At 45.1% G+C, this 27,575-nt stretch overlaps 1 protein-coding gene across 1 annotated transcript in view; it reads left to right on the top strand.

Annotated features, from left to right (window-relative positions):
* The first annotated feature begins 2,277 nt into the window (after positions 1-2,277).
* WNT2 (Wnt family member 2) overlaps positions 2,278-27,575 on the top strand; it is a 45,365-nt gene continuing 20,067 nt past the window's right edge. Inside the window, exons 1-3 of the mRNA XM_036077136.2 lie at positions 2,278-2,679; positions 4,786-5,012; positions 10,596-10,873. Of these exons, the coding sequence (XP_035933029.1) occupies positions 2,597-2,679; positions 4,786-5,012; positions 10,596-10,873 (588 nt within the window). The 5' untranslated portion in view covers positions 2,278-2,596. The remainder of the gene's footprint in view (positions 2,680-4,785; positions 5,013-10,595; positions 10,874-27,575) is intronic.

The raw sequence follows: 27,575 nt of genomic DNA, 5'->3' as shown, positions 1-27,575 counted from the left end.
AGGGAGGAAAGTCAGACCTGTTCGCAGGAAGAGGAGTTGTACAGGGCTCATAATGGCTAATAAGTGAATAGGGGTGGAGAATAAAGGGAAATGTAATCACAGATCTGGAAGAGAAAAGTCATCTGGTCCAGACTGCCTCTAGACAGGTCAGGAAGGGGTGTTTGGGTGGGCCTATTTTCACATCTGGATTTAGCTTCTCTTGAACTTTTCAGCTTTTTGCCTTTTACCAAGGCTGATTTCTTCTCTGCAAGTCATGTGGTACTTCTGCCCCAGGATGAAGTCCTTTGGAGTGGATTTAATTAGCTTTGGGGATGGTCCGTTCTTTTTCCAGAAGGTCTGTTTCAGGTTTAGGTCATTCCATTGGCCTCACCAACAACTGAAGGGCAGATGTCCTGGCCACTCAATAATTCCCTGGGCGGAGAGGAAGGGCCTCTAAGCTGATGGTCACACTCCTTGTATTTCTAACTCCCGTTAGCTGTGAGGACAGGAGGTGCTGAGGTGGGTGGAACTTGGAGTTGAGGAGTTTTTTAGGTAGTTTCAGGTCTCCTAGTCCATAAGAGAAGCATACAGCTGCCTACCTTTCCCAACATACACATACACACCCCTACATTATTTGCTGGTAGAAGTGAAATTTTGGCAACTTACGGTTCCTCTGGGGCCACTCATTTCTTCCACATGTCCCAAGTGTCTGGATTTACTGCAAGAGACTGGACAAAGTAGAGTGGAAGTAAACCGTAGCTTATTCTTCCTATCTTTCATCCAGGAAAGAGGTTTATGTGCATAAGCAAAGAGGTAAATGAGATTATTTCTTGCTGTTCGGTGCCTATCACATCGCTCACCCCGCCTCCCACGCCGCCACCAGCGTGTGCACACACTGTGAGCAGAAAAGCAACCCCCACCCACTCCTGCCCCGCGCCCTCCTCACCCCTCCCTCCCGACCGGCACAGACCGACCAGAACTTCCCTTGGGTCGCGGCCCAGCGATATGGAGCGGCCCTGGCGCACAGCCCTGCTCTTCCCGAGTCGTGGGTGGCGCGGTGCTTGTTTCCCTCCCCTCCCTTTCCGGACCCAAACAGGGATGTATCTGGGTCAGCCTGGGAGGGGCTGGACCTGCCAGGGATCGGCGGGGGGGATGGGGGTGGCGATGACAGCATCTTTCAGGTTTTTGGCGTTTCTGAGCTTGGCCCCGTCCAGCCTCTCACCGCGCTCGCGCCCAGCAAGGGCTGATGCTCCGGCTAGTCCAGGCCCTGGGAGTGGGTGGGGGAAGAGCCTGTCCTTTCTATCTGGACAGCCACCCCTCCTCACCGTGCGAACAATGCGGCGCCCACCCCCACCCTCAACACGCACACACATTCCCCATTCCCCAAGGCACGCTCCCCTGGCGGGCGGCGGGTCCCTCCACCCCAGGAAAAGAGCAATGGAACAGTTCACGGCCGCCACGAGTTCCTGGTCTTCCTTCCTTTCCGGTGATAAACGGCGGGGCTGCAAGCCAGTTGCTGCTTAAGATGCTCCACCCGTGAGCCTGAGCCTCTCTTGGCTCTGTGCGGGGGGGGGGAGGGGGGGGCCAGAACCAGGACCCAGGGTCCTTTTACCCCCGCGAGGCGCAAAGGCGTGACCCGTGTTGGAGCACAGACCCCCGGCAGCTCCCCGCTGCCTCGGTTCCTCCCTCTGTGATCTTTTGCGCTCCACAGCGCCGGGGAGGAGCTGAGGGTGCGTAAAAACCGCATCTTCCCCAGACACTTTGGCTGAGGGTGCCTGGGTGAGGTCCGGAGGGTCATGGACTCCCGGCTCCCCACCCTGCGAGCTCTGTATATAAGCCCAGCTCCAAGGAATCAAGGCCACAGGTCTTCATTTCCCTGAGGCCTGGCCCCTCCCTCCCCAACCTTGCCCGGCTTCGCCTCGGCAGCCCCAAATCTCCACTCGCTCTTCCTCTTGGCGTTGGGAGAGAAGCGGAGCAATGAGTTGAAAATCATCTCTGGATTCTTGCATCCTGTACACAGTAATCTCCTCATCCTCTCCTTCATTTTCCCCACATTGCACGCTCGGAGACTTCTGTTTGCCGGAGGGTAGCCTCGTCTTTCCGCCACACGGGTCCTGTGGCAGGAGCCCCACTGATGCTCTCTGACCGGGAGCTTCCCGAAAGGTGCCTACTACCTCCGCGGGTGTTCCTCCGTCCCCGCCTCACCTCATCGCCAGACAGCTCTTGCCATCATTTCATCCACCCTTGTATAAAACCCGCGCCCCCCGCCCCACCCGGCGCCGCACCCCCTCCCTCGGCTGCTCCCGGCAGGCGGGGAGCTGAACGGACAGGGGCGCGCAGGAGGCGCGCAGAGCTCTCGGGCTGCCCGCGCTCGCCGCGCCTGGGGAATTGGGCTGTGGGCGAGGCGGCCAGGGCTGGCCTTTATCGCTCGCCCCGCTGGTGGTTTGAAACTTTATCAGCGAGTCTCGCCACTCGCCGCAGACGCGAGCGGGGGGCGGGGGCGCGGCGAGGCGCCGGCGGCCGTGACGAGGCGCTCCCGGCGCTGAGCGCTTCTGCTCGGGGCACGCATGGCGCCCGCACACGGAGTCTGACCTGATGCGGACGCAAGGGGGTTAATATGAACGCCCCTCTCGGTGGAATCTGGCTCTGGCTCCCTCTGCTCTTGACCTGGCTCACCCCTGAGGTCAGCTCTTCATGGTGGTAAGTCCACGCTCGCGGGAGCAGGGGGATTTTGGAGATGGGAGTGGGGAACGCACTAGCCACATAGACCTTTCCCAGGGGCGCTCCTCCGCGGCCACGGCAATCGAAATTCCTGTCGGAACCCCCAGCAGCTGTCCTCTCCTGCCGCCTCAGCCTCAGCCCCTTTGCTTTTGCACAGAAGACCATTCCAGCTTTGACAACTCCAAAAAACCCCCCAGTCTCCCTCAAATGAGAGCTCGGATGTTTGGTTGATTTGGATCCAGATGAGCGACAGCAAAATCAGCCAATTTCTTATCCCGTTGAGAGACACGCTAGCCGGGTCTCTAGCTCTGTAGCACAGGCGTGCGTGCGTGTGTGTGTGTGTGTGTGTGTGTGTGTGAAAATTCACCTTGAAAACTACAACCCTCTTCCCCCACCTAAATACCCCACACAAAACTCCCTCAAGATAAACCGACGGGCCAATTCTGGCAGTCGAGAGCTGCACAACGCAAAGCGTATGATTTTGCATTATTTCTCGTCCTTCCACATTCCTAATGCTTCACCCCGTGGGACGGAAGGACCTCTTGCTGCCTCCAGGTAGAGATTACCACCTTAACAGGAAGATCCAGCCCCAGGGGGCTCGAAGATGCTACCCTGTTCAAAATCACAGTCCCCCCAAAGAGTAACTTTGCTGTCCTTTGTATGCTGGTCTGAGATTTATTTTGCACAGTGAAGGAGTGGCAGAATGTTGAAATGTAACAGGTCTTAGCGTGGTTAAAAGTTCCAAAGGGAGATTCTCTCCCCACTCCATCTCCCTTCCTTCTGATCTTGAAAAGAGGTGGAGTTGTAAGCTCTGTAATGTCCTTGAACCTGCAAGTTTCGGAACAGATACTAAAATACTGATTCAGAAAGACCAGTTATCGTGGGCTGGTTTTTTTTTTTTTTTTTAATAAAAGGATCTGGCAAAAGTAAGGAGTCTCAGCCAAATTAAAGGCTAGAGCAGGGAATATCAGGAAGACCCTGGAGCTCTTCAAAGGAGCAAGGCAAAGCGTTGATGGGAAGAAGGGTTCAATTCCTTCCTAAGCCGCTTTGAACAGGAAGGCGTTTAGCCTTGACACTGCAGACACAGGATCAAAGACTGATTTATCAGAGTGACCATTTTTCAATAAAATGACTATTTCTGTTTCCATGGGTGTATAAACATTATTTATTGTCCAGGCTTTTTGTCACATTGTCTCTCAGCTGTCACTTAAATATATTTTTTGGAAGTCACAGCTGTAACGATTTTATGATCATATAAAATAATGAAAATACAAGAAAAAGACATTCTCCTTGTTTGATCGCTTCAAAAGACACCTATGGCAGCTTGGGTTATATAAAAGGTACCTTTCTAAACATTTCACAACTAATAGAGAACATCTGGGTAGAGATGATGATGTAATTTTTTGTTAAAGTTTCTTTTCAAAAGTACTTTATGGAGCTATAACACGGTTTGATTCTTCCAAACATTTAGTGTCCTTAATAACAATAGAAAGAATTTTTTTTCCAAAGGTTCTCTATAAAAGCCAAAGAGAGCTGGAAAAATGGAAATATTTAAAGGATTCTTTGGTAAGGAAAGAAGGGCATGTCTGTGAGGATGGTGTAACATCAGATACCACCAGCAGGTGTTGATTAGACAGATAGAGACAGTTTCTAAAGACACTTAAACATTGGGCCAAATAAATGGGAGCAGGCAGCTTCTAAAGGTTGACTTCCCCCAAAGCGAAGCCCAGACAGACTGTGTCATGGAGATCAGAGCTTTCTTGGGGGGGAAAAGTCTGTGAAGCCTTCTTCCCCAAACCCATTGCCCCTCTCCCTTACTCCTGACCTTGACTCTTCCACCCCGGCTGGAGCATCATCAGGTGGTGGCCCTGGCTTCCTGTCCGAGACACACAGTCATTGCTCCCTTTGGGGTGGCTTCTCCCAGATCATTCCCCTGCCTGCTGGGCTGCTTCTTGCGTTCCAGTATCCCCCAAAGGATAAGGAATTGCTATTTGAACCACGCTCCGAGCTCTTTAGTTTCCCGGGCAACACGGCACCAGCCCCGGCCGTCCGTGGTGTTTTCACGTCCGTGTTGGTCCCTTTCAGGTACATGAGAGCTACAGGCGGCTCCTCCAGGGTGATGTGTGACAACGTGCCAGGCCTGGTGAGCCGCCAGCGGCAGCTGTGCCACCGGCACCCGGACGTGATGCGGGCCATTGGCCTGGGAGTGGCCGAGTGGACAGCAGAGTGCCAGCACCAGTTCCGCCAGCACCGCTGGAATTGCAACACGCTAGACCGGGATCACAGCCTCTTTGGCAGGGTCCTGCTCCGAAGTAAGTCCCCTGCCCTCGTGGAGCTCCGCGGGGCTGTCCCCTGACTGGGTCTTCGAAGACCCTGCTCACCCTTTCTTGCATTTTATAAGTCAGAAGCTCCTCTGTCGCATGGCATTGTCCCTGTTTTGCAGATGACGACTAGACAAACCAAGGAACTCGCCTCGAGTTTTGAAGGAGGCCAGGCGTAGTTTAGGATGAAGTGTCTCTTTGCTCTTTGCTCTGTCTGTCTGTGTCCTGTCACAACCTTGCCAGGATCAGATTTTGTCTTCAGGAGAAAGGAGGAAGCAGTCACATGGCTCTCTTGATTTTTTTTTTTTCTTTCTGGGACTTGAACCTTCCAGAGGATTTGGGCAGATCAGGGTGGAATACTCAAATCTTTTACTGACCAAAAAGTATTTCAAAAAAACAAAACAAAACAAAACAAACTGTGTGTTTATTAAGAAGCAGAGACAAATCTCTGCTCAGCACCTTTCACCTCCCATTCAGCTACTCAGCTTTGGGTCACTCTGTGTCTAAATTCAACATTTTTTTCTCCAGTAGATTGTAAATTCTGCAAGGTAGGAACTAGCCTCTCTTCCCTGCACTCACGTGATGCCTTCTGGGGCAGGCACCATTCACTCATTGAAGAGTTGAATGAATGGATGAACTTGTAGTGAGCACCTGTTGTTTTTCGGGCACATTTTAGGAAGAATAATATTTATGGAGGATTTGTGTGAGAACCATGAATATATAATTTTCAAACATACATGTTTGTTTTGTTTCTGTTTTACTTAGAAGGAGCATTAAACACTATCTAATTACATAATGAATTTCTTAAAAGTTCTGAATACAGGAAGAAGCTGGTATACAATCAGAGCAAATTAACTGAAAATCAGATTTCATTGTCAAAAATACCCATCCCTTAACCTGGCACTGCTAGCATTCTTCAAGAAGCAGCACGGCCCATTTGCTATCGGGAAATCCGACTGAAAACACAACAGTTTATGTGTGAATCCCAGAAAGAGGAAACTACACTTGTTTTTGCCCACCGCCCCCCCCATTCCTAAGAAAATCGTCCCGGCTGTACACTTGGTAATGCTTAACAGAGGGTGTTTCTATCATGTAATCATCACAGCCCTAGGGTTTTATGAGGCCAAATGCATAACTGAATGTCTCTAAAATCCCCCAAGGGCGTAGTACTCTCACTCAGTGTATCCCTAAAGTTAATTTACTGCGATATTCTGCAATTTTATTCTCTAGTTTAAGAACTATATCCTCGTGCATTCCTTTTGGAGTTTCAATATGACATCGCAAATTTTTGAAAGGTTAATAGTAAATTTCAGCTACATGGAATTTTAAGACTTCACCTAGATTAGCTCACCAGTGAATCAATTAAAGTGCTGGACCTTGTCAGAGACAGTTTACAAATATCTAACACCAGTGATCTTTGGGCATGTTATGGACAGGCTCTCAGTGTTTGAGGCTGTATGAGGACTTTCCTTTCCAAAGTACTCACAATCATTTTTCAATCGTTACAAATTAAATATCCTTCTCATTTACAAAATGTTCACCTCCAAATTCTGTCTGCAAAAATCCGTTCAGATGTCTCCGTTTTGAATAAAAACCTTTAGATCACCAATCAGAGGAAGCAGTTTTGTCCACAGAACCTAAAGATAGCATGTCCAGCAAAGCTGGGGATTCAACTGTAAAATCCTTTCATCTTGGCTGTAGGGTTGCTGAGAGGAAAGAGGTTAGAACAGGAGGAAGCGGTGGTCGTTTGACTTAGTGTCCGGCCTCAGGTAAATAAGAGAGTCTAAGCTGTACTTCCTTCAGAGTTCTTTCAGATGAAGCTGAATGCTTTGCCAAAGTACTCAAAACTTAAAACACTCATGCTACACGATTTCTTTCCATTCTTCACAGAAGGCCAAATTTCTTCCTGGACATTTATATAAACTCCTGTGACTGTCGGGGATGATTCTGTGTTGGTTATGGGAGGGCTGCATTTGGCCTAACGTAGTTTATCCTGGAAATAATCAAGAAATTCCAATGAAGCTATCCAAAGATTTTTACAATTAATTGCTTGGAGGGAAATTCACATCTCAAGTTGTGAAGGACTCTCTTTTGGAAACCTAAATGTCCTTATAGATGAATAGGAAAGGCAAAGGCCAACACCACTGATGCGGAGAACATAAGAGTTACTAACATATCCCATGGTCGTAGAGAAAAAGAGAACATTTACTTGCCTCTTTTGCTTCAGAGAGCTAGAGAAAGACAATACAATTTCTGGAAACATTTGCAATTCATTCATTCCACAGACTGTCACCAGCCATAGGCAGAGAGACTTAAAAGACCAAACTAATAAACCCAAAAACATTCCTGCAAGAATACACCTCCAGAATTCTAGAATAAGCCTTAAAAAACAAAAAGGTGAGTAGGTCTCATCCTTGTAAATGTATCAAAAGAAAAAAAAAAAAAAAAGCAAGCATTTAAAGAGAGAGCTGAATGACCCATAACTTTCCAGAATGTGGAGCTTCTAGTGTTTTGCCCTCCCAGGTAACCATCCCCTGCCCCAGAAAAAATGATGCCTATGCACTTGATAGACATTTCTTGACTTATCTCAACCCCCAAATTATTTTTTTTAATATTTTATTTATTTATTTGTCAGGGAGAGAGAGAGAACATGCACAAGCAGGGGGAGCGGTAGGCAGAGGGAGAAGCAGGCTCCCCGCTGAGCAAGTGCCCAGTGTAAGACTCGATCCCAGGACCCTGGGATCGTGACCTGAGCCGAAGGCAGACGCTCAACTGACTGAACCACCCAGGTGTCCCTCTCAACCCCCAAATTAGTGAAACTTCAACCACATCAGGAAGTTAAGTACCACCGTTTAGATTTGGATTTTGTTTCATATTGTGATGGCTTTAAAAAGAATCCGTTTTTCTAAGAGGCCCAAGATCAAAATTTGTTTTGTTACAAAGCCAGCTCTTGAAATGTGCTACTATTTCACACATAGCATTTTAGTGATTCATCTAAGACACTTAACTGAAAACATCTTAAGGCCGTATCTACATGATACCAAAACATCTGGAGGTAAAATGAAAAGTCAGTCAGTGTGCTAAGTTTTGTATTTAAATATATAGACACCTAGGTATTTAGTAATGTGTTTGAATAATAAATGACAAATATTTAGAAAGGTGATATTTTTGCTTTGGAAATTACTTCAGAAGCACAGTACATTTTCAGTGACTTTTCTTCCTTCTTTCAGCCAACAAATCAATATAACTGTTTGCAAGTTATGCCAGGATGAATTCACCTAGGCAATTTACTCCTCTACTGCTTTCAAAATACTGTCTGGTCACTGGCATTGTATTATCCACATCTTCCATACCTTTCCCCTAAAAGACCACCTCATAAAATTGCTCTTCTGTCTCCTTAAGAAATAAGACTAGTGCTAAATACAGTAAGCCTTTGGAATCTCTCCCCTCCGTGGCATCTCCAAATGTAGGCACTTACACTCCAAATACAATACCAGGCGTTAGCAGATCAAGGGGTAACTACGGACAAGGCATTTTCCTAAACTATAAAATGGGTGTAATAAAAATTTTATTTATCTGAAAGCCACTACCTGAGGTTAAGCTACATTAGTATCTATTAATCACCTTTTTAAAAATTTTTTATTGTTATGTTAATCCCCATACATTACATCATTAGTTTTAGATGTAGTGTTCCATGATTCATTGTTTGTGCATAGGGGGTATAGCTCAGTGGTAGAGCATTTGACTGCATTGTTTGTGCATAACATCCAGTGCTCCATGCAGAACGTGCCCTCCTCAATACCCATCACCAGGCTAACCCATCCTCCCCCTCTCCCCTCTTTTACAAAACATCTCAATTCACTTAGAAAATCTATGATCCTTGTAATATGACCTGGGACTCTTTAAAAGAGCTCTATGACCATCCCATTTCTCCCTGGAGAGTGCTACCTGCTACCTATGGCAAATATTCATATAATTGATTTTACCTAAATACAGGGCATGATGGATTCCTTTTTTGATGGTTAGAGGTTTCAGGGGAGATATTTTTTGAAGGCTGAGGTAAGTGCCATTTAATATGGTGTAGATATGTTTTCCTGATTTTTAATAATGAGACTAGCAGAGCAAATATTGCAAGGGACATATAATAAATCCTAGCACTGAATGACAAACGGAAACATGCCGGGCTTCAAGGCGAGAAGGTGGTTTGTTCTCCCAGCTGTGTGGTTCAAAAAGTCACACTCGTCTTGACATATTGAATCACTGAATGGCCCTCCATTTTCTGCCTTGCATTGGCATTAGGCTGTTGAGCTTCTATTTTGATTGTTAATATATTTGCCGCGGCACCCATTAATAAAAGGGCATGCTAATAACAATGAAATACAGCTCCACTTGAAAAATGAGGTGCACACGGACCCTAAAGAGCCTTATATCTGTCACTATACCGCAACACCGTGTTATGAGTTACTACAGATTATTAAAATAATTTAATGTAGTTATTGCACTGAAATATGTACCTTTCAGCCTGTAAGGGAAAGTAGCTTGTGCTCTAATAAAGAACAATTCTAAGAAAGCACCCCAAAGGGTTCTTGCCCAAGTCTAATTATAGGCGGTAAATTTGTTTCCTTCCAGAAAAACCAAAGAAAAGCTTTTCACTGTCTTTTACCCAATACCAGTGATTAGTGCAGGTGTTCCAGAAGAAAGTAAATTCACCTTAATAGTCAGACGTAGTATGTAACTCAAGGATATTGCATATTGCCTTCAACAATCTCTCAATTACTTGTGAAAGTTGATGCTGAGCCAGAGCTCCCCGGGCTGAAGGCACAGAGCTGGTTACTGCCTGAGTTCTCCTCCCGGCCTCAGCCCCTGGGGGTCTTTGTTTTTTGTTTTTTAAAGATTTTATTTATTTGACAGAGAGGGACATAGCGAGAGAGGGAACACAAGCAGGGGGAGTGGGTGAGGGAGAAGCAGGCTTCCCGCAGAGCAGGGAGCCCGATGTGGGGCTCGATCCCAGGACCCTGGGATCATGACATGAGCCGAAGGCAGACGCTTAAACTGAGCCCCCCAGGCGCCGCTCTAGGGGGTCTTTGAATTCAGGCTTTGGGTCTCGGCTGTTTATGTGACAGGTGTCCTCCCTGAGGCCTGCAAGCTTGGAAGGGGCTTTCAAGGAGAGCTGCCGTAGCACGAATCCCAAACGGTGTTGTGGCGTGACAGACTCCGTCACAGACGGAAGGAAGGCCTCCGAGGCCGCGCTCCGCTCCTCCAGGACAGGAGGCAAACTGAAGCCAGAAGGGGGGCGAGACAGGCTTTTGCTCCGTTTTCCTTTATACGCTTAGCTGACGTGAAGGATGGTTGTCACACAGATGCCTAATCTGACAAAATCTTTTATGACATGGACACAATTCCTATTCAAAAGCGAGCCCTGGCTCTAGAAGAGAACCCTTCAGGAACACCAGAACCTTCCTGCCCCGTGGCGAAGTACGCCAGAGGCGGAGCGGGTGGGCCACAGCCGCAGAGTGAACGCTGTTCACAACCAGCAATTCCAGACCCCGTTTAAGAAAAGCATTTCTGTTGCAGGTAGTCGGGAATCTGCCTTTGTTTACGCCGTCTCCTCAGCTGGAGTTGTGTTTGCCATCACCAGGGCCTGTAGCCAAGGAGAACTAAAATCCTGTTCCTGTGATCCAAAGAAGAAGGGGACCGCCAAGGACAGCAAGGGCAATTTCGACTGGGGTGGCTGCAGTGATAACATTGACTACGGGATCAAGTTTGCCCGAGCCTTTGTGGATGCCAAGGAAAGGAAGGGAAAGGACGCCAGAGCCCTGATGAACCTTCACAACAACAGAGCCGGCAGGAAGGTATGAACGGCTGTGGCGCTCGTTTTATAGACTGCATGGCTTGGTCAATCACTTAAGCCAAGCTTATCTTAAGCTTTCCTAGAGCGGATAAAATGCTATACAGCCCCAACTGCCCAGTGCCCAGCCCACCCCCCCACCCCTCCCCCACCCCCCCACCCCACAGTCTTTCGATTCTAAAGAATACCATGGACTGGGTTGATATGTCTCCACCCGCACTCCACCTTCCTTCCCACAGCTGAGCTGGAGTCCACCCACTGCTTTTGGCATTGTGTAGAGTCAAGTGTTTTATGGTCCCTCTGGATACTGTATCATCTAGACAGAAGATATCATCTGTGGGTGAGGGTAGGGCTTCATCCCACGTACCAATGGGACACTGAATGCTTGTATCTGAGGGGATCAGGACCCGAGCGTCTTCTCTCAAACTCATCAGGAAAGCAACCCACCAGGCACGGCTTGTTGACTTTTAGATTTAGAGATGCTCTTTTTAGAACCCGACCCAACTCTCACGCATAAAAGCCCCACCTTGTGGTTTCTGGGACTGGATGAGTAAGTGGACTAAGGGAAGACATGTCCCAGAGGGGTGCTCTGGCCCCTTATCCACTAGTCCTGACTAACTTCCTGGGCTGTGGGTACCCAGTCATTATTCACCTCCTCGCCCCCATTTGTTGGATGAAGCAACAGGCCCTAAGGTGCTCAAGGTCACGGGGAGAGTCAGTAGAAAAGTCAGTACTAGCACTCAGGTTCAGCTCCTGGCCCGGGGGTGCTTTGGCCCAGGATTAAACCATTTCAGAGCTAGTATTCAGATGTGTTGATGTGCCATTTCTTTCTGCATGGTGACAGGACCAGAATAACTAGAGAATCTGGATGCCGCACATTATCTCTTTGTGTAAAAAAACATTAACTGGCTAATCAAATATTTGGTCAGAACCATTCTAGAATAATCGAATTGCCAATGAGAAGAGATAACCATAATTTCTCTTTTATCAACACGAAACACAAATGTGCTTGACATTAATATATAAAGAAAGATCAGCATAAAATTGAAAGGCCCCCAGGAGGGCTTTAATAGAAAAAAGAATTGAAAAGAATGCAGATCTGTTTGGATGAAAACCCTTTTACTAGGCTCATGGAAAGAACAAATCTCATTGAAAGGAAATTGGAAGGAAAGTCTTGCTTAACACGTGGGATAAAATGAGTGTGACCTGAGCTGTTTACAAATAGTACCTTTCTTGAACTTTAAAAATCAACATTCCTTATTTTCATGAATTTATGAACCTACAGTGACTACTGCCAAGAATATAGACTATGGTTGTGTAATCCTACAACTATTGGTAATTACTGTTTGTGCAATGGTTTAGATTAAAAGAAATTTACATTGACCTTTGTTTTGACATTGATACCACATGTATAAGTTATAAAGTGTGGTGTCTTTGATAGGAGCGTGCTGCTTAATTATTCAAGCAGGGTGTGTAGTTAGATCTAGGAGACTATTTGTAAAGGTAAAGGCATGTGGTCCTACATTGTAACCAAAAGAATGTCGATTTATCAAAAGAAATGTTACTTTTGCTTAATAGGCCATTAGGTTTTGAATGTTTCACCTCTTCAAGACAATAGAGCTTAGCTATCATATTGAAGGCCCTGATTTAACATGACTTTTAATACAAATCACATGGTTCTTCACTGTGTAGAGGTGAGCGGCCGTCAGGCCTCAGATATTCTCCTGCCTAGTCTGCAAAATTTAGGAGGCTACTTTTGATTGGAATAAAAGTGCACACACTGACTTTTTAAAATGTGGCTTTAATTAATGGTGGGTGGGCAGACTTTTTCAAGGAGATGCATGATGTCAGTGAATATGAACTTTAATGAGAGTAAATGTATTGAGATAAACATGCGTCTCTAATTCTCTTCTTGCGGTCATTAGACCCCCAGTCTCTGCTCCCCCTTCTTACCAGCAGAAGGTCTGTGGAATCAAAATGAGAACAGGCTGGGCTTGTGTTTGAAGGCAGGCCTCCTGAGCTAAGCCTCCAACTGACCTGGCTCTAGAAAGCCCCAGCCTCCCACAGCGGAGAGCACTGTCCATTCCTTCTTATTTTCTTCTTCGTGCTTTTCAGTGTTTCCCAGATTGTCCAATACGAACATCCTCTACTTTTTAAAATGCGGGTCGGGGGACCGTTTTATTTAAAAGAAAAAAACATCGATTCCGAGATTATGTTTAGTCGACACTACAAAGCGAATTCAATACTGCCATTCACAATGGACCTTCATTTTCCCCTAATATTTGAACAGTTTAATTCATTTATTATAGCAGCTGGTTAGAGCACCCTCATGTGTCTCTGTACTGTAATATCATTTCAGATCCTCTGTGCTGTTACATCTTTTTATTTTAATCACAGCCTCAGAATTTGTAATAGCTTTTTTCCTTCATGTATACTTGAAAATTCATCCTTGATTGAGTCTAATTTTCCACCTCCAAATCAGATTGTTAAGGTCTAAAAAGATAAATCTACCTTCTTCAAAACCAGCATTCTATCCAGAAAGAAATTCCAGTTTCTCTCAACAGTTCTCTTTAAGTCTAAAGATGCCATGCCATGAAAACTTCTCAATGATTTTTTAAGATATACAAATTACAAGACAAAGTTACTTGGTAGATATCCACCATTTGTACCCTTTCATAAGCTTGAAAATGGCTTTAACATTAGTCTACTCTTTAGAAATAGTCACAAGTAATCACAACTTGTTGAAATAGTCACAGCTTCTTTGGCCTTTTCTAAGAGAGTCTTTTCTAAGAGAATCAAAATAATCTGTGATCCAACCAAATACTGCCCTCCAGTCACTGGAAAGGTGCATGATAAGAATTCCACAAAAACTCTTTCCCCCGAAGTTCTCTTACTGTAGCGAAAATACAAAGAATATGGAATTTAAAATCAGACCCACCTTAGTTTTAATCTTGCAATACCAGCAGCTTTGCTCACCGAAATTCCGTTTTTCTCCTGTGTAAAGGGTATTCCGTGGTGCTGTGGGAAGACAAGAATAAGGCAAATAGCACAGAACCTGACATGCAATGGTGCTCAATAAAAGTTCATTCCTTTCTCTTTAGTGAAGTGAAGGTCATCTGTGACTTTAGCAATAGATCTAGACACAAACCCAGTGGGACCTATTACTTAGGATTCAGTCCGATTGCTCCAGGTATCCATAGACTCATCTTCGGTACAGTTAAACACACTAATTAATAGGCATGTAATATTTTCTAGTCTACAAAATCCTATCCAACGTTTTGTAATTTGATCTTCCAAGAAACCCTGTAGGATATAAACCAGCATGAGTATTCCTACTTTTCGGCTGGCAAGCCGCGGACTGGGCAGACTGGGCTGGATGCAGTGACTAAAGAGTCACACAGTTGTGACGTGCTGGGCTTGGGGCTCAAGCCAGGCAGTGCTCACCCTTCTGTGCTCGTGGACCTTCCATGGGGTCTCTGTTGAGCATTTCTGAGGAAAACACAGTGTTTCCGTATTTTACAAAAAGCAGCAGTTGCCCTTGGAAGGCAGTTTAATGATGACCTTTTTCCCTTGGTGTAGGGTTTTTTTTTTTTTTTTAAGATTTTATTTATTTTTTTGAGAGAGAGATAGTGAGAGCGGGAACACAGGCAGGGGGAGTGGGAGAGGGTTAGTAAGGGAGCCCAATGCGGGGCTCGATACCAGGACCCTGAGATCATGACCTGAGCCCAAGGCAGACGCTTAACCGACTGAGCCACCCGGACGGCCCCCCTTGAGGTGGGTCGTTCTTTCACAAGCACCCTACAACGAATTTGTAGGACTTTTTAACAACAGGGGGACCATTCTTTTAAAAGCCAAAACATAACAGCTAGTCACTGTGAGCGTTCCTGAAGCAACTTGGCCTTACTGGGTGGATTCAGAAAGTTCCAACTAATGGCGTGCTGCCAGTCTGAGAGTCCTGCGCACCACGGGACTAAATCTAGGTCGACAGATAATTAAAGCCTTGCCCTGGGAAAGGCACGGTTTGGGGCAATAAAGCCGTAGGTGGGAAAGCATAAGACAAAGAGGCTCCTGACCACGAGAAACTTTTGACGTGTCCGTCAGGGGACGAGTGAGACACAATCGCCAGGCCAGCTCCAGGCTGCGGGTATTAACAGAGAAACCAGCCACAGGGCCAGTCAGCCGAGGAGAGAAAGTTGTGTCCCAACAGAACTGGGTGTTGGAGCTGAGGAGAGAAAGGTTGTGTCCCAACAGAACTGGGTGTTGGAGCTGAGGAGAGAAAGTTGTGTCCCAACAGAACTGGGTGTTGGAGCTGAGGAGAGAAAGGTTGTGTCCCAACAGAACTGGGTGTTGGAGCTGAGGAGAGAAAGGTTGTGTCCCAACAGAACTGGGTGTTGGAGCTGAGGAGAGAAAGGTTGTGTCCCAACAGAACTGGGTGTTGGAGCTGAGGAGAGAAAGGTTGTGTCCCAACAGAACTGGGTGTTGGAGCTGAGGAGAGAAAGGTTGTGTCCCAACAGAACTGGGTGTTGGAGCTGAGGAGAGAAAGGTTGTGTCCCAACAGAACTGGGTGTTGGAGCTGAGGAGAGAAAGGTTGTGTCCCAACAGAACTGGGTGTTGGAGCTGAGGAGAGAAAGTTGTGTCCCAACAGAACTGGGTGTTGGAGCTGAGGAGAGAAAGGTTGTGTCCCAACAGAACTGGGTGTTGGAGCTGAGGAGAGAAAGGTTGTGTCCCAACAGAACTGGGTGTTGGAGCTGAGGAGAGAAAGGTTGTGTCCCAACAGAACTGGGTGTTGGAGCTGGAGATAAAGATTTCCCATGATTGAGATAGGGAAAATTCTTTCCAGGATGAAGAAACTGCAAGGCCAAGAAAGATACTGGAGCAGAAAGAACATCAAAGTTGAGGAATGACGAGGGCTCTAGGGTGGAGTTCATAACTGAGACTTAATAGGGGCTGAGGCTGCAAATTGGAATCTGCCAGATCTCAGCCTCGAATGCCGTGCAGAGAGATTTGGATGTCGCTGGGAAACAACAGGAAGGCACTGAGCAATGCGGGAGAAATGAAATATTTAAGTTCCGCTCTTACGCATTCTTAATTCCTCTGGAGTCCCCTTTGAAAGAGTGATAGATTTCAAAGTTCAGATGTTCTACAATGTGTTTGAATTAATGCCTTAAATAGAGTAGGAAAATTGTAAGAAATGTTTACTTCCCCGAATTTTATTTTCAGCCTTAAATATACATATAAGGGCTGATGTAGATATTAGGCTTTCTGATGTATACTAACAAAAAATTAGCATATGGCAACTGTGTTGAAATTTATATTTTTAACATAATGTTTACATTATTATTGGCTACTTTATTCATTAGGGGTTCTTAGCTAGTGAAGGCCTCTTGACTGAGGCAGTACGGAGGCTGGGGCTCTACAATCAGAATATTGGCTCTAATACCTGAGCATGACTTTAGACAGGTTACCCAAAGAGGATTTCCCCATCAAATAAAATGTATACACTGGGTTTTAAGCAGGACTAAAAGGCAGGTACCATTACTGTCCATATTTTGACTATGAAGAGACTAAGGTCTAAGAGGGTGGCTGGAATTAGCAAACAAATTGAATTGACTTGCTAGCTGAAATCATCTGAAATTCAGACTTAACTTGGCTTCCCGTATTATATATGGGAGAAGTTTGGAGGGTCAAGGGATTCAGAGTTTCTAGTTCCACGTGCTGCCCAAACCAGGGCCACTCAAGGCCAGTGCCATGGAGCACTGGGGCCTGCCCCTGAGCTTGGCCCACTGGGGCACTGGGACAAAGAAGATACTTCTGTCTATAGGAAACATGTCCAAAGTCCAACAGAAATGGATATTGTCCAAGACATAAGCACAGACTTATTACAGGCGAGTAATCTTGGGCCTAATAAAAACTTCCAAGATGCCCCTTAAGATAAATAATTATTAATGGTTCTGAACCAAGAGAACTGGGCATGATTAAAAGGAAATCACATTCTCAAAAAGTAAGGAATATCGATAGAAAATGATAAAATCAAACTGAATTACAGAGCCAGATTGCTTTAACCTCCTATTCGTCTAAACCCTCCTTTAAATAATGTGGAGTATCCTTATGAGGCACAAATCTCACTTCATAGGTATTTGCTTTCTAATTGGTCTCCTTAGTTTGTAGAATTAAATGCATTTTGAAAAGGTAGATCAGTTCTGCCAACCTCACCCATGTCTTGTACCTAAACATAGTATGTGCTTGACACTATAGATCTTTATAGAGCATATGAATCAAAAATTAACCAGAATCAAAGTCCCAAAGCAGAGAATAATTTTTAACAAAATTGTTACAGTTCCATGTAAAGTTCTATTATTCATAGAAAATGTTTTTAGACTGGCCTCGTTAGTCAATAAGAATTATTATATATATGGCTAGTCAACGGTAATGTTCTTGAATTCCACAAATATAAATTCCACACCTTATATTTCCTAGCTAAGCCCACCCTGTGGCGGGTCTGATTTTAAATTCCAAAAACAGCAGTCACTGTTTTTGAAGAATGACAGTGCTCAAGACAGTACGCAAATCAACTGCACAGGTGGTTAATAGATGTCCCTTGTTTTCCTCGTTCCAGAGCTTGTATGTTTGAAAGACAGAAGTTGATTTGATTTTCAGTAACTCTTTTCTTAGAGATGTGGACCTGTCAAAAGGATTTAATTGTTAATAAATGTACTTGGCTTTAAGCCAACATCTGAAAATTAAATATGTTTTTAATGTGTGTTTCCCTCAGGAAAACTGATAAAAGACCAGAATTATATGAGTCGCTTTGTGGCATACACTCAACTAAAAAAGTGAAGTACTAACACTTCTTTGAATGCCCACGTTTAATTAAGTAATTTAGTTAAAACATAGCATATAAGGACCTAAAATAAATTCTAAACTGAACTTCTAAGGCAAGGTTAGGTGGATTGCCCTTGTTCTGATAGGAAGAGATGCCCTGTAAAGAAGTCTTACAAAGATACCCTGGGGTAGCTTGGGCGCCATTTTCAGCAAAGCTGACTTAAGAAACCAAAATTTCGTTCTCCTTAGGAGAAGTCTTTCTAACTGGCAAATAATTCTTTGTAGACTATAATTAGATATGCCAATGCTACATGTAGAAACTTTCATAAAACTCACTGAACCCAGAGAACATGAACCCCTGGGGAAGGTAGAGTGGCAAACCCCAGTATGGCAAACGCTGGTAGAGTGATTTGAGGTGTAGACTTGCTGCCAGTCATGTTTGGGTTACATCCTGCCTCAGCCACACTGCCTGTGAGACCTAGGGCAAGATCCTCAGCTTCTAGGTATCTCAATGTCCTCATCTGTGAAATGGGGATAAAAATATGATATATTTTATATGTTTGTGTGGCTTATATAAGACAGTGAATATGAAGGGCTTGGGTGGGTTAATAAGTAGTGAGTATAAAGTGCTTAGTGTGGTTTGACATATGGTAAGACCCTAATGAATGTTATGCTTCATTATTATGCTCTGACAGTAAGTTGGATAGATAAATATAGAGTTGTCCTAGCCTGCTCAATGCATGTATTACCTTCTTCTAGAGCTTTTTTTTTTTTAAACCTTCAGACTACTGTCTCTTTGGTATAGAAGGCTAATATGTAGAAGTTTCTTAAATCCTAAGTCTAGAAAATAGCCTCTGAAGACCAATGGCTTAAAATGCTCAAAATTAGAGATTTAAGGGCCACGTAAAGAATCTGCTAAGTACGATTTTAGCACTGAAGCAATTATGAGCCTATCGAAGATTTTTTGAGAGAAGTTATCTGGCAAGCTAAAAATGATTTCCATGAGGCTGAATACCAAAAGGGTACTGCTGTCCTTAGGAGTCATATCTATTTTTTTTTAAGTAGTCATGTCAAATGAGCAAGTATTTACTCACTGGACGCCACAGAATAAAAATGAGAGGGGATTAAGTGAACGGCGAGGGGCAAAGGGTTGATGCCAACCGTGCTGGCCAGTTTGGTGATATGAAAAGCCACAGAGGCCATGAGAATGTGAGAGGGGAGGTAGGGAAGGCTAGAAATGGAATCTTGACAGCAACCTTGAAGGAGCAGCCATTAAGAATCAAAGAATGAAACAGAAGAGACCCTTTAGGAAAGATCTGAGACAAAAGAGAAAACAGGACCTGTGTCATGGACCTGTTTTTGGAAGAAGCTTTCAACATCACACACTGAAGAGAGACAGCAAGTCGCTATCATCAAATCTTTCTAGTGTTCTTTCTTCCTGCTGTAAAACAAGACTTGCCCAAACACAAGTAAATTGAGCAGTGCAGAAGTGTCATTGGAAGATGGGGAAGTTACCCCCCACCCCACCCCACCCTCCACCCCACGGTCCTCATCCCCTTCCAGACATTTGAGTGCAAACAGATCCAAGGCTGTGGACAAGACATACAGCATTTCACATCTTCCTCCCAAAACCTCATTAAAATTATAGCAATGGGATAAAAAATGGTTTAAATCAACCATAAGGAGAATGGTCAAAGAAATGAGAGAGCCCAACAAATTTCTGGGAAGTGGGAAGTAAATGAAGAAATTGTAACTGATAAAGAAGGATGAAGAAGTCACAGTCTAGGAGAGTAAAAGCAGATGGGGGGATGGGGAAGGAAAAAGCAGATGGGATAATAGCTAAAGTGGCAACCAAGATGCTCAATTGGAGCATCACTGGAGAGAAGCATAGGCCTGAAAACTGGGACCAACTTAAAAACCCATAGATGGAATAATGAACCCCATCCACTCCACTCCCCTCCCCCCATGAGCAGAACTCCTCGAAGTCTAGCATAACCTCCCAGGCTTTCTGGAGTTAGAGTCTCCAACATAACAGCCAATGTCCTACCTACTCACCAGAAAGCAAACCTCTCTGGCCCATAAGCCCCACCCATATAACCTACATTCCTAAATACCTTTTTGTGACTTCATTCTTAAATATGAAGAGACTGTCCAAGAATTACCATATATTTGATTAAATTCATCAGCAAGAGAGAAAAAGACCAAAAATTGTAGGAAAAAAATGACCCCAGGAAGAAAAAACAATAACACAGGGATGAGAAGAGAATTTTTTAAAAGCCTAATTAGTCTCCTCATAGATATTTCAGAAGATGTTAACATCCATAAACTATAAGAATGGATGCTTTGAAAAAGTGACAGCTAGAGAGTAGGAAAGAACTTGGAGGAGAAAGCCAAAGAAACCTCCCAGAAAGCATAACGAGAAGCCCAGGAAAACAGTATGGAGATTCCTCAGGAAACTAAGAATAGATCTATCTATCATATGATCCAGCTATTTCATGTATGAGTATTTACCTGAAGAATACTAAAAGACTAATTTGAAAAGTTTCTCCACCCCATGTTCACTGCAGTATTATTTACAATAGCCAAGATACAGAAGCAGCTGAAGTGACCACCAGTGGATGAATGGAGAAATAGTATGTGGTATATATACACAGTGGAAAACTACTCAGCCATAAAAAATGAAATCTTGCCATTTGTGACAGCACAGATCTTAAGGGTATTATGCGAAGTGAAATAAGTCAGACTGAGAAAGACAAATGCCGTATGATTTCATTCATATGTGGAATCTAAAAAAACAAAATGAACAAGCAAAGCAATACAAAAATAAATTCCTAGAGAACAGGTTGATGGTTACCAGAGGGGAAGGGAGTGAAGCAGTGGGTGAAACGGGTAAAGGGGGTCAATTGTAGGATGGATGGTAACTAGACTTTTGGTGGTGATCACTTTGTAATGTATAGAGACGCCAAGTTATAATGTTGTACATCTGGAACTTGTACAATGTTATATACCAAGTTTGCTTCAAAAATAAATAAAAGGAAAAAAGAAAAAGAAAAAAGCAGCCCAAAAGACAAGTGGAGTTTAAGGAGATCCATAAACAATACCCATCTTTCCCTCTTGAATTTGAAACCAACTGAAAAGTGGATAAAGGAGATGGATGGCTAGAATAAAAATGTCTGTTGCTCTGCTGAAAAAAAGCTGCACTGGAGCATGTAGCTTCAAACCTCGAAGCACTTCCTAGCACTCCACCCCTGAACTGGTCAGACTTACTCACCCTGTCACAGGCTGTACTTTAGAGCCCCTGCAGGGAGCCCCTTGCTGGAGGGAAGGAACTGATCATAACTCATCTTCTCCACAGGTTGGCAGATGCCCAACAAGAAGGAACCCAGGCACACAAGCTCTGTCCTTCCTCTAAACTCATCAGTTGGACAGTCATTTCTCCTCCCCTGGAGAGAAATGAGTAAGGGAATGGTGAGATCCAGGAGTGTTACTTTAATGGAATTTCTTCCTCAAGAAACCAGAAAGAAAGTATTAAAAATATAAGAGGGAAAATATAAAAGACATAAAGGATCAATTGAGAAGGCTCAGCGACTGACTAATTAGAATGCCATGAAGAAACTAAAAAAATTGAGAGGAGAAAAATATTAAGAGAATGTCTCTGTGCTGAAGGAGTTTCCAGATTGAAGGAGCCCACTGAGAGCTGAGCAGGATTAATTTTTTTTCCCTTAAAATCCTAAGTATCATGCTGATATTCCAGAACACCCAGGATAAAGGGAAGTTTCTGGAGACTTCCATGTAGAAAAAAATACAAAGTGAAATGAAAACAAAAGCCAAAGAATCAGCCAGACATCAGACTTCCCCTCTGAACCACTAGGAGCCAAAGCCTGTGGAGCAACACCTTCAGTTTTGAGGAAAAATTGTTTTCAACCCAGAATTCTATACCCAGCCGAACTATTAGTCAAGTATGAAGGCTGAATAAAGACACTTTAGATGCATAAGAATTCAGACAACGTATCCCCCGTGCACCTTGAAGGAGTTAAGAAGTTGCTGCAAAGAGAAAGAATAAACCAAAAAAGAGCAAACTTGGCATCTAGCAGAGTAGCATGTCCAAACTGGGAGGGCATGATGTTGGCTCTCAGCTGTGTAGGCAGTCCAGGTCGGAAGAAAGTGGAGGATCGTGGAGGCTCCAGACAGATGGAAGGATGGTGAGGGTGCAAAAGATCAGGTTATAGTAAATGCACTTGGTAGCGAGGAAAATGGGAAAACCCCAGACTTCATTCCAATAACATTCTTCTTTGGCACAGAGGCTGTGATGCTGGATCAGAGGTTATGAGCTGCAGTCCTGGCATGGGCCTTGCTTGCACAGTTAACACGACTACCTCCATATTGATTGTTTTCAATTTTTAGAGCCAATGTCTAGACACACTGTGGGAGACACCTATAGTCACAGAATAGGACGTGCATGCCTCATCTTTGTCCCTATAAAAGGACAAGTGCTGCTGATGGAGACTGGGAAGCAGAAGGGGAGGAGGGAAGAGGGACTGCAATGTCTTCATATGAGACAGCACCCAAGACTTTTGGAACAAGAATCAACTTTGGGCCTTGACGTTGCCTAGATCCCCAGAATTGTTGAGAGGCGGGGCGAGGAAAGTAAGGGCCGGGATAAATTCTCAACCTCTGTAAGAAGTCTCTTAGGAAATGCCCTCTGTAGATTAGTAGGTCAACAGTGACACACAGGGCTGCCACCTTCGGTTGTTCTAACCTGGCGCTGCACCCTCCAGAGGGCTCCACTCACCTCGTGGTTACTGCGGATTGGTTTAATTATGACAATTTTCTGGCAGAGGTGCCTTGGGATGCCTTTCCCTATTCGTCCCAAAGTCAGGGGTCCGCTAGCACAGAACCGTTCGCACAAGCATTTAGGTAACCACCAGAAAGGCTACAAGCAGAATTCCTTTTGAGTGGCCACGTCTGGGGTTGTGCGGTGCAGTTGGAAGAAGGGGGAGAGAGGAGGAGGGTACAACAGAAGGTTTCAGCTTTTCACACTGATCCTGCCTGTCCTATCTGATCTTTTTAAACCAGGGGCACATTTCTTTAATTAAAAATTCTGGAAGTAATTGTGAAAAACAAACACAAAAAGCCCAGACTGTCTGGCAGCCCCTGGGATGCCCCCAGGTCCTCGGCGTGGCTCACCCCTTCCTTTGCCCGCAGGTAAGCCTGCGGCTGCTCCCCTCCAGCAGCCTGCATGGGAAGCCCAGCAGCCCCTCCCCCCTCTCCTCCCGGGACCCCCGGGGACGCATCCCCCTGGGCAGGCCCCTCCACTGCAGCTGGGTCCTCGAAAAGCACTTGGCTTTTACTCCATCCCCCTCTTTGAGTCCCTCCAAAACAGCATGAGCACAAATTGTTGCTTGTAGCCATTTCTTCCTGGATACGAGGATGTTTCGGAGACATAGGGTAGGACACAAATTCTAATCAATAATCAGCTACCCCAGTTCCTAGAAATGTAATGCGGCTGTCTGCCATGGGAGCGTCTCACCTGCTCCGCCCCTGGTGGGCTGGGACTCCCGGGGCGGGGTGGGGTGCAGCCGCTTCTTTCCTCCTGCAGGGCACTCCCGGCTTTGGACGCCATTCGGGATTTGGGATCCTCTGCCTGGCTGCCTATTAGAGGCACCTGAGACCTGTCGTAGCCTCGAGGCCAGGCCCACCCCCAGCCTAGGTTCTGATCTACTCTGCCGAGGGAGAGGCTGGCCTGGGTGCCGGAAGCCGTCCCCAGGTGATTTTAATGTGTGGCCAGAATGAGAATCACTGTTCCGCTCTGTCCAGATGCCAGGGAACAATCCCCAGATTCCTGTTGTTTTACTCTGTTCCGTACAGAGCTTGACCCCCTTTTTTTTAGTGAAAGTATAATTAACATACAATGTTCTATTAGCTTCAGGTGTACAACATATCGATGCGACAATGCAATACGTTACTCAGAGCTCACCACGGAAGTGCAGTCAGCCATACAACGTTATTAGTGTTATTGAGTATACTCCCTACGCCGTGCTTTTGTCTCGTACTTTTGACTTCTAACTGGAAGTTTGTACCTCTTAATCCCCTTTACCTATCAAAGGGTTTGACTCTGTTTTGCCCTCTCTTTCCAGACCATGCAACCCCTCAGACTGCAGCCAGATTGTAGAAGAGCATGCTTTCCCTTCTTTCTCTGGGTCTACACCCATACGCAGGCCTTTAAAAAGTGGACCATACTGCATATATTGTTCTGCAATTTGTTTTTGTCACTTGGCTTCCTTTCATTCTGTCATACTGATCTACCTCATTATTCAAAGCCCACATAATATTCCATTATTAAGCATATACCATAATTTGCTTAACCATTTTCCTGTTGATGTCACTTGGGCTTTTTTCCTAATATTTTGCTATTGCTGAGTATGCTGCAATGAACATCCATGTGGGTGTGTATCCTTCAAAGCTTGTGCAAATATTTCCAGAGTGGAATCACTGAGGTCAAAGGATACATATATTTAACATTTTGACACATGTTGCAAAAATGCTCTCCATTTTTAAATGGTGTATCAATTTACTCTTCCACGGACAGTTTGTTAAAGGATTCCTTCCTTGATACTCCTAACCAATATCAAATATTATCAGCCTTTTTACTATTTGTTAATCTGCTAGGCAAAAAACAAGTGTTGCATTCTTTTAGTTTGCATTTCATGATACTAGTGAAGTTGAACATCTTTTTGTACTTTTGTTAGGACTTTATATTTTTTCTGTGAATTGCCTGAATAGATTTTTGATGACGATTAGTTTGGAAGATGCAATATAGTCCCCCCTACTTAATCTCTCTGCCTCTTTTTTCTCCATTATGCAGGCCATCTTATCTGGTCAATTTCTGACTTATTCAAAAGAAGAGAGGGAAATAGTATGTGTAATTAAAAACTTGAGAAAAGCACAATGCAATTTATATAGGATTCTAAATGTTTTTAGAAAAAGCACAGATCTGGGAGTGAGACACGGACTCACACCTTATTTCTGTCTCCATCTATCTAGGTAACTCTGGGGATTTTACTTTCCTCTCTGAGCCCTGGCTTTCATAATTATAGAATGGGATTAATAACCTCTTTTGCCTAATTGTGGTAATTAGACAAGATAATGTGTGTGAACCACGTCATGGAGCCTGTCACGCAGTGAGGTGCTGGATAAGTCGTTGTTATTGTTACATTGTTATTATAACATTCGATCATGGGAATTCTTCTAAACTAGGAAGTTCCTAAACTCACCAGGAGTTTCTCAGTCCCCTTCCTTATTCTTACATTAGTGTTAGCTACTCTCTAAATCACGCCCCTTCCCTCTGCCTCTCTGACTGAGCAGGGTGTTGTCCCCTTCAAAGTTAAGAGTTTCAATTTCAAGTCTGCAGACCCAGAGACGGAGGTGGCCACGCGCTGTGATGGAGCCCCGAACAGGCTGTGTGTTAAGAGTGGGGCCTGGAGCTGTGAGCAAACCCAGCATCAGGGAAGGTCTCACTTTCTCCCAAGGTTAGCTGTCAGATGGAGCCTGTGATTAACCCACAATCAACAACTGACCATTGTTCCAGTTGAAATAGTTGCAGTTATAAGTCATAGACCCTGGGGGCACAAACTTAATATCTTGGACCCCAAGAGGTACAGAGGCAGGGCCAGGCCATGGTGGATTCACTCAAGCAGTTCAGCAACATCCTCCAGAACCAAGTCCTTCCCATCCTTCGATCCAGCCATCAGCAGCTTGTTGGTGGTCCGGAGTTGGGGGCCCCGTGTCCTGGGGGAGCTCCTGCAGAAAAACCACAGCCAGAGACAGAGAAAAGAAGCTTCTCCTCGTGTGTCTCTTTTAAAGCGTGAAGAAATCTTTCTCACAAGTCCCCCTGCACATTGCTCCTAACATCATATTGGCCCCAGCTGAACCAGGAGCAGGACAATGAGATTACTATTGCTGATTTGGGCTGCTCTGGGCCAGAGAGAGGCCCGGCCAGTTCTGAAGCACGTGGCTGCCCGACACCCGAGCAAAACCAAGGAAGGAAGAGGGGAATGGCTGTTGCCAGTGATGATAATGATCAGCAGTGTGGCCCAATGCCATGTGTATTTATAAGGAGTCATAAGATATATTTTTAAGATCCGATTTTATTATGCAAATGCTTCCGTTAGTCATCTAAAATATTTACCAACTTTGAAGTTTGCAACCTGGAAACTTAGCATTACAAAGGGAGGGCAGTAATATTTCCTGTCATTTGTAAAGCTAAGAGTATTGTTTATGAGTAAATAACCCAGCTTTAAAAGGAGTAAGTCGTGAAGAATGAGCATTCATTTCCCAAGCACTTGGCATGGAGTGAGTTCTGTGTGGCTCTATTGTGAATTTAGGATAGAAAACTGGACAGGTGGGACCCAAATGGGGCAGTAAGGGAGCCAAGGTGTTCCTTCTAGGGCTGTGTCTGTGGTGGAGGCCTGCTGTCCAGGTCACCCAGGGAACCTCATACCAAACACCTGGAATATAAAGATACGGGGGGAGGAAGGCACATGGGGGAGTGTAGTTCCAGAAAAAGAGTTCATTCTAAGACATCCCTTAAATATCCCCAGATCCCTGTGACCTGGAGGACCAAACTAATGACATTCCCCCTGCTCACGTCTCTGTCCTTGCCCTTCAAGGCTGGCTTATGCTGAAGAGCACAGGTTTCAAATGCTAACAGGGCACCGTCCACCATGCGGGGCGGAACAGGAAACGTAGGGTGCTGAGGCCCACCCTGGGAAGGGTATGAGTGATTCACAACTGGAGAGCCACCGTGATGTCTTGGATCCTTCGGCTCTAGAATACTTGTTTGGGACTGACTTTCTGGAATGAAGAACCTTTCTGCACGCTTGGTTAGAAAAGAAACAATCTGTAAAGAGGCAAAACCAGGTTTGGGCAAATAGAAATAGTTCTCTCAATGTGTTACCCTAAGAATTTTGTTCAAAGTCCCACCTTGGATAACGTCATCAAGGGGATTCACTGTCCCCTCTGCCTATGTCTTCCACCCCAGATAGGTGCTGTCTTGGGGATACAAGCAGAGAGGGTGGAAGCCGTCGGCAGGCAGGTGGTTTCTCCTCCTCTGATCCGCAGCTGAGCCAGGGACCAAAGGCATGGTTTTGGTGAGACCTCCAAGGCTGGTCGCCCCCATGGCCCTTCTGTGTGTCACTTAGGATATCTGATGGAGAAAGCCCCTAATCATCAGTTGTGATCTCTCATGAGCAACAAAAAGCTCTTTCAGTATTATAATAATTTGGAAAATTGACTGAACAAGAAATTAGTTCTAACTGTTGGCGAGGGGATGACAATTGTTAAAGTGGTGAATCATATGAGAAAAGGGAACACAGGAAGGCTTGTAATCACAAAACATGCTCTTAGAAAATATTGTGAGGAAATCCATTTATTCATCCATCCTATGAGTTGGAAAGACTCTAGAGTCTGGGTTTGCATCTGCCATTCCACATCTTGGCCTAGGAGGTTGGGCCAGTCATCTTACTTCCCTGATCCCTAGTTTCCTCACTTGTGAAGTGGGAAGAACAGTAGCTCCGGATGGCTCTGGGGACCATGGGTGCTGAGGACTCTCATCACTTAGCTGAGCTCGGGAGAAATGGGCCCTGGTCCACGTAACCCTCACAAAATTGCGTTGGGGTGGGCACAGGTGTGCTGGCCAATCCCAAGACCAAATCAGAAATGTCCCTGGACAGTTCCAGGGCCCACTGGAGCCCTTCCCTGTCCCCAGACTCATAGTCTACACGAAGGGGGTGCCCGTGCTGGGAGCCAGCTGAGATGGGCTGGTCCCATTTACCTTTGCTTCCTCCCCACAAAAAGAGCAAGCTCAGCCCTGTCATCTGAGCTGA

Source organism: Halichoerus grypus, chromosome 12, assembly GCF_964656455.1.
Source record: "Halichoerus grypus chromosome 12, mHalGry1.hap1.1, whole genome shotgun sequence".
Classification (NCBI taxonomy): domain Eukaryota; kingdom Metazoa; phylum Chordata; class Mammalia; order Carnivora; family Phocidae; genus Halichoerus; species Halichoerus grypus.
The sequence above is the reverse complement of the archived record's forward strand: the minus strand, read 5'-3'. Positions and strand labels throughout refer to the sequence as shown.